This window comes from Diaphorina citri, unplaced genomic scaffold (assembly GCF_000475195.1).
Source record: "Diaphorina citri unplaced genomic scaffold, Diaci psyllid genome assembly version 1.1 scaffold106420, whole genome shotgun sequence".
Lineage (NCBI taxonomy): Eukaryota > Metazoa > Arthropoda > Insecta > Hemiptera > Psyllidae > Diaphorina > Diaphorina citri.
In genome coordinates, this window is record NW_007483369.1 from 1 (window position 1) to 294 (window position 294).

General features: G+C 51.7%; 1 protein-coding gene across 1 annotated transcript; it reads right to left on the minus strand.

Annotated features, from left to right (window-relative positions):
- Nucleotides 1-4: 4 nt before the first annotated feature.
- Nucleotides 5-290, minus strand: LOC113473810 (homeobox protein HMX3-like; the record flags this gene model as incomplete). Its single annotated transcript, XM_026833249.1, has 1 exon — nucleotides 5-290. A coding segment is annotated over one exon (286 nt), but the record flags the coding sequence as incomplete, so codon positions are not given.
- Between the last annotated feature and the right edge of the window lie 4 nt (nucleotides 291-294).

Below are 294 nucleotides of genomic sequence, written 5' to 3' on the forward strand. Positions count from 1 at the left end.
GCCGCGAGCTGCCGTTTCCACTTGTTGCGCCGATTCTGGAACCAGATTTTCACCTGGGTTTCAGTCAGATGGAGGCTGGACGCAAGGCTGGCGCGCTCGCTGGAAGATAAGTAGCGTTTCATATCGAACGTAGATTCCAGTTGGAACACCTGTGAGCGCGAGAACACGGTGCGCGTTTTCTTCTTGCGCTTGTTCAGGAGCGCGTCACCGGTTTTATCACCGCTTTTCCCCTCATCATCCTCTTCATCTTCATCAATGACGTCATTATCATCGGAAGTGTTGGAATCGTTTAGT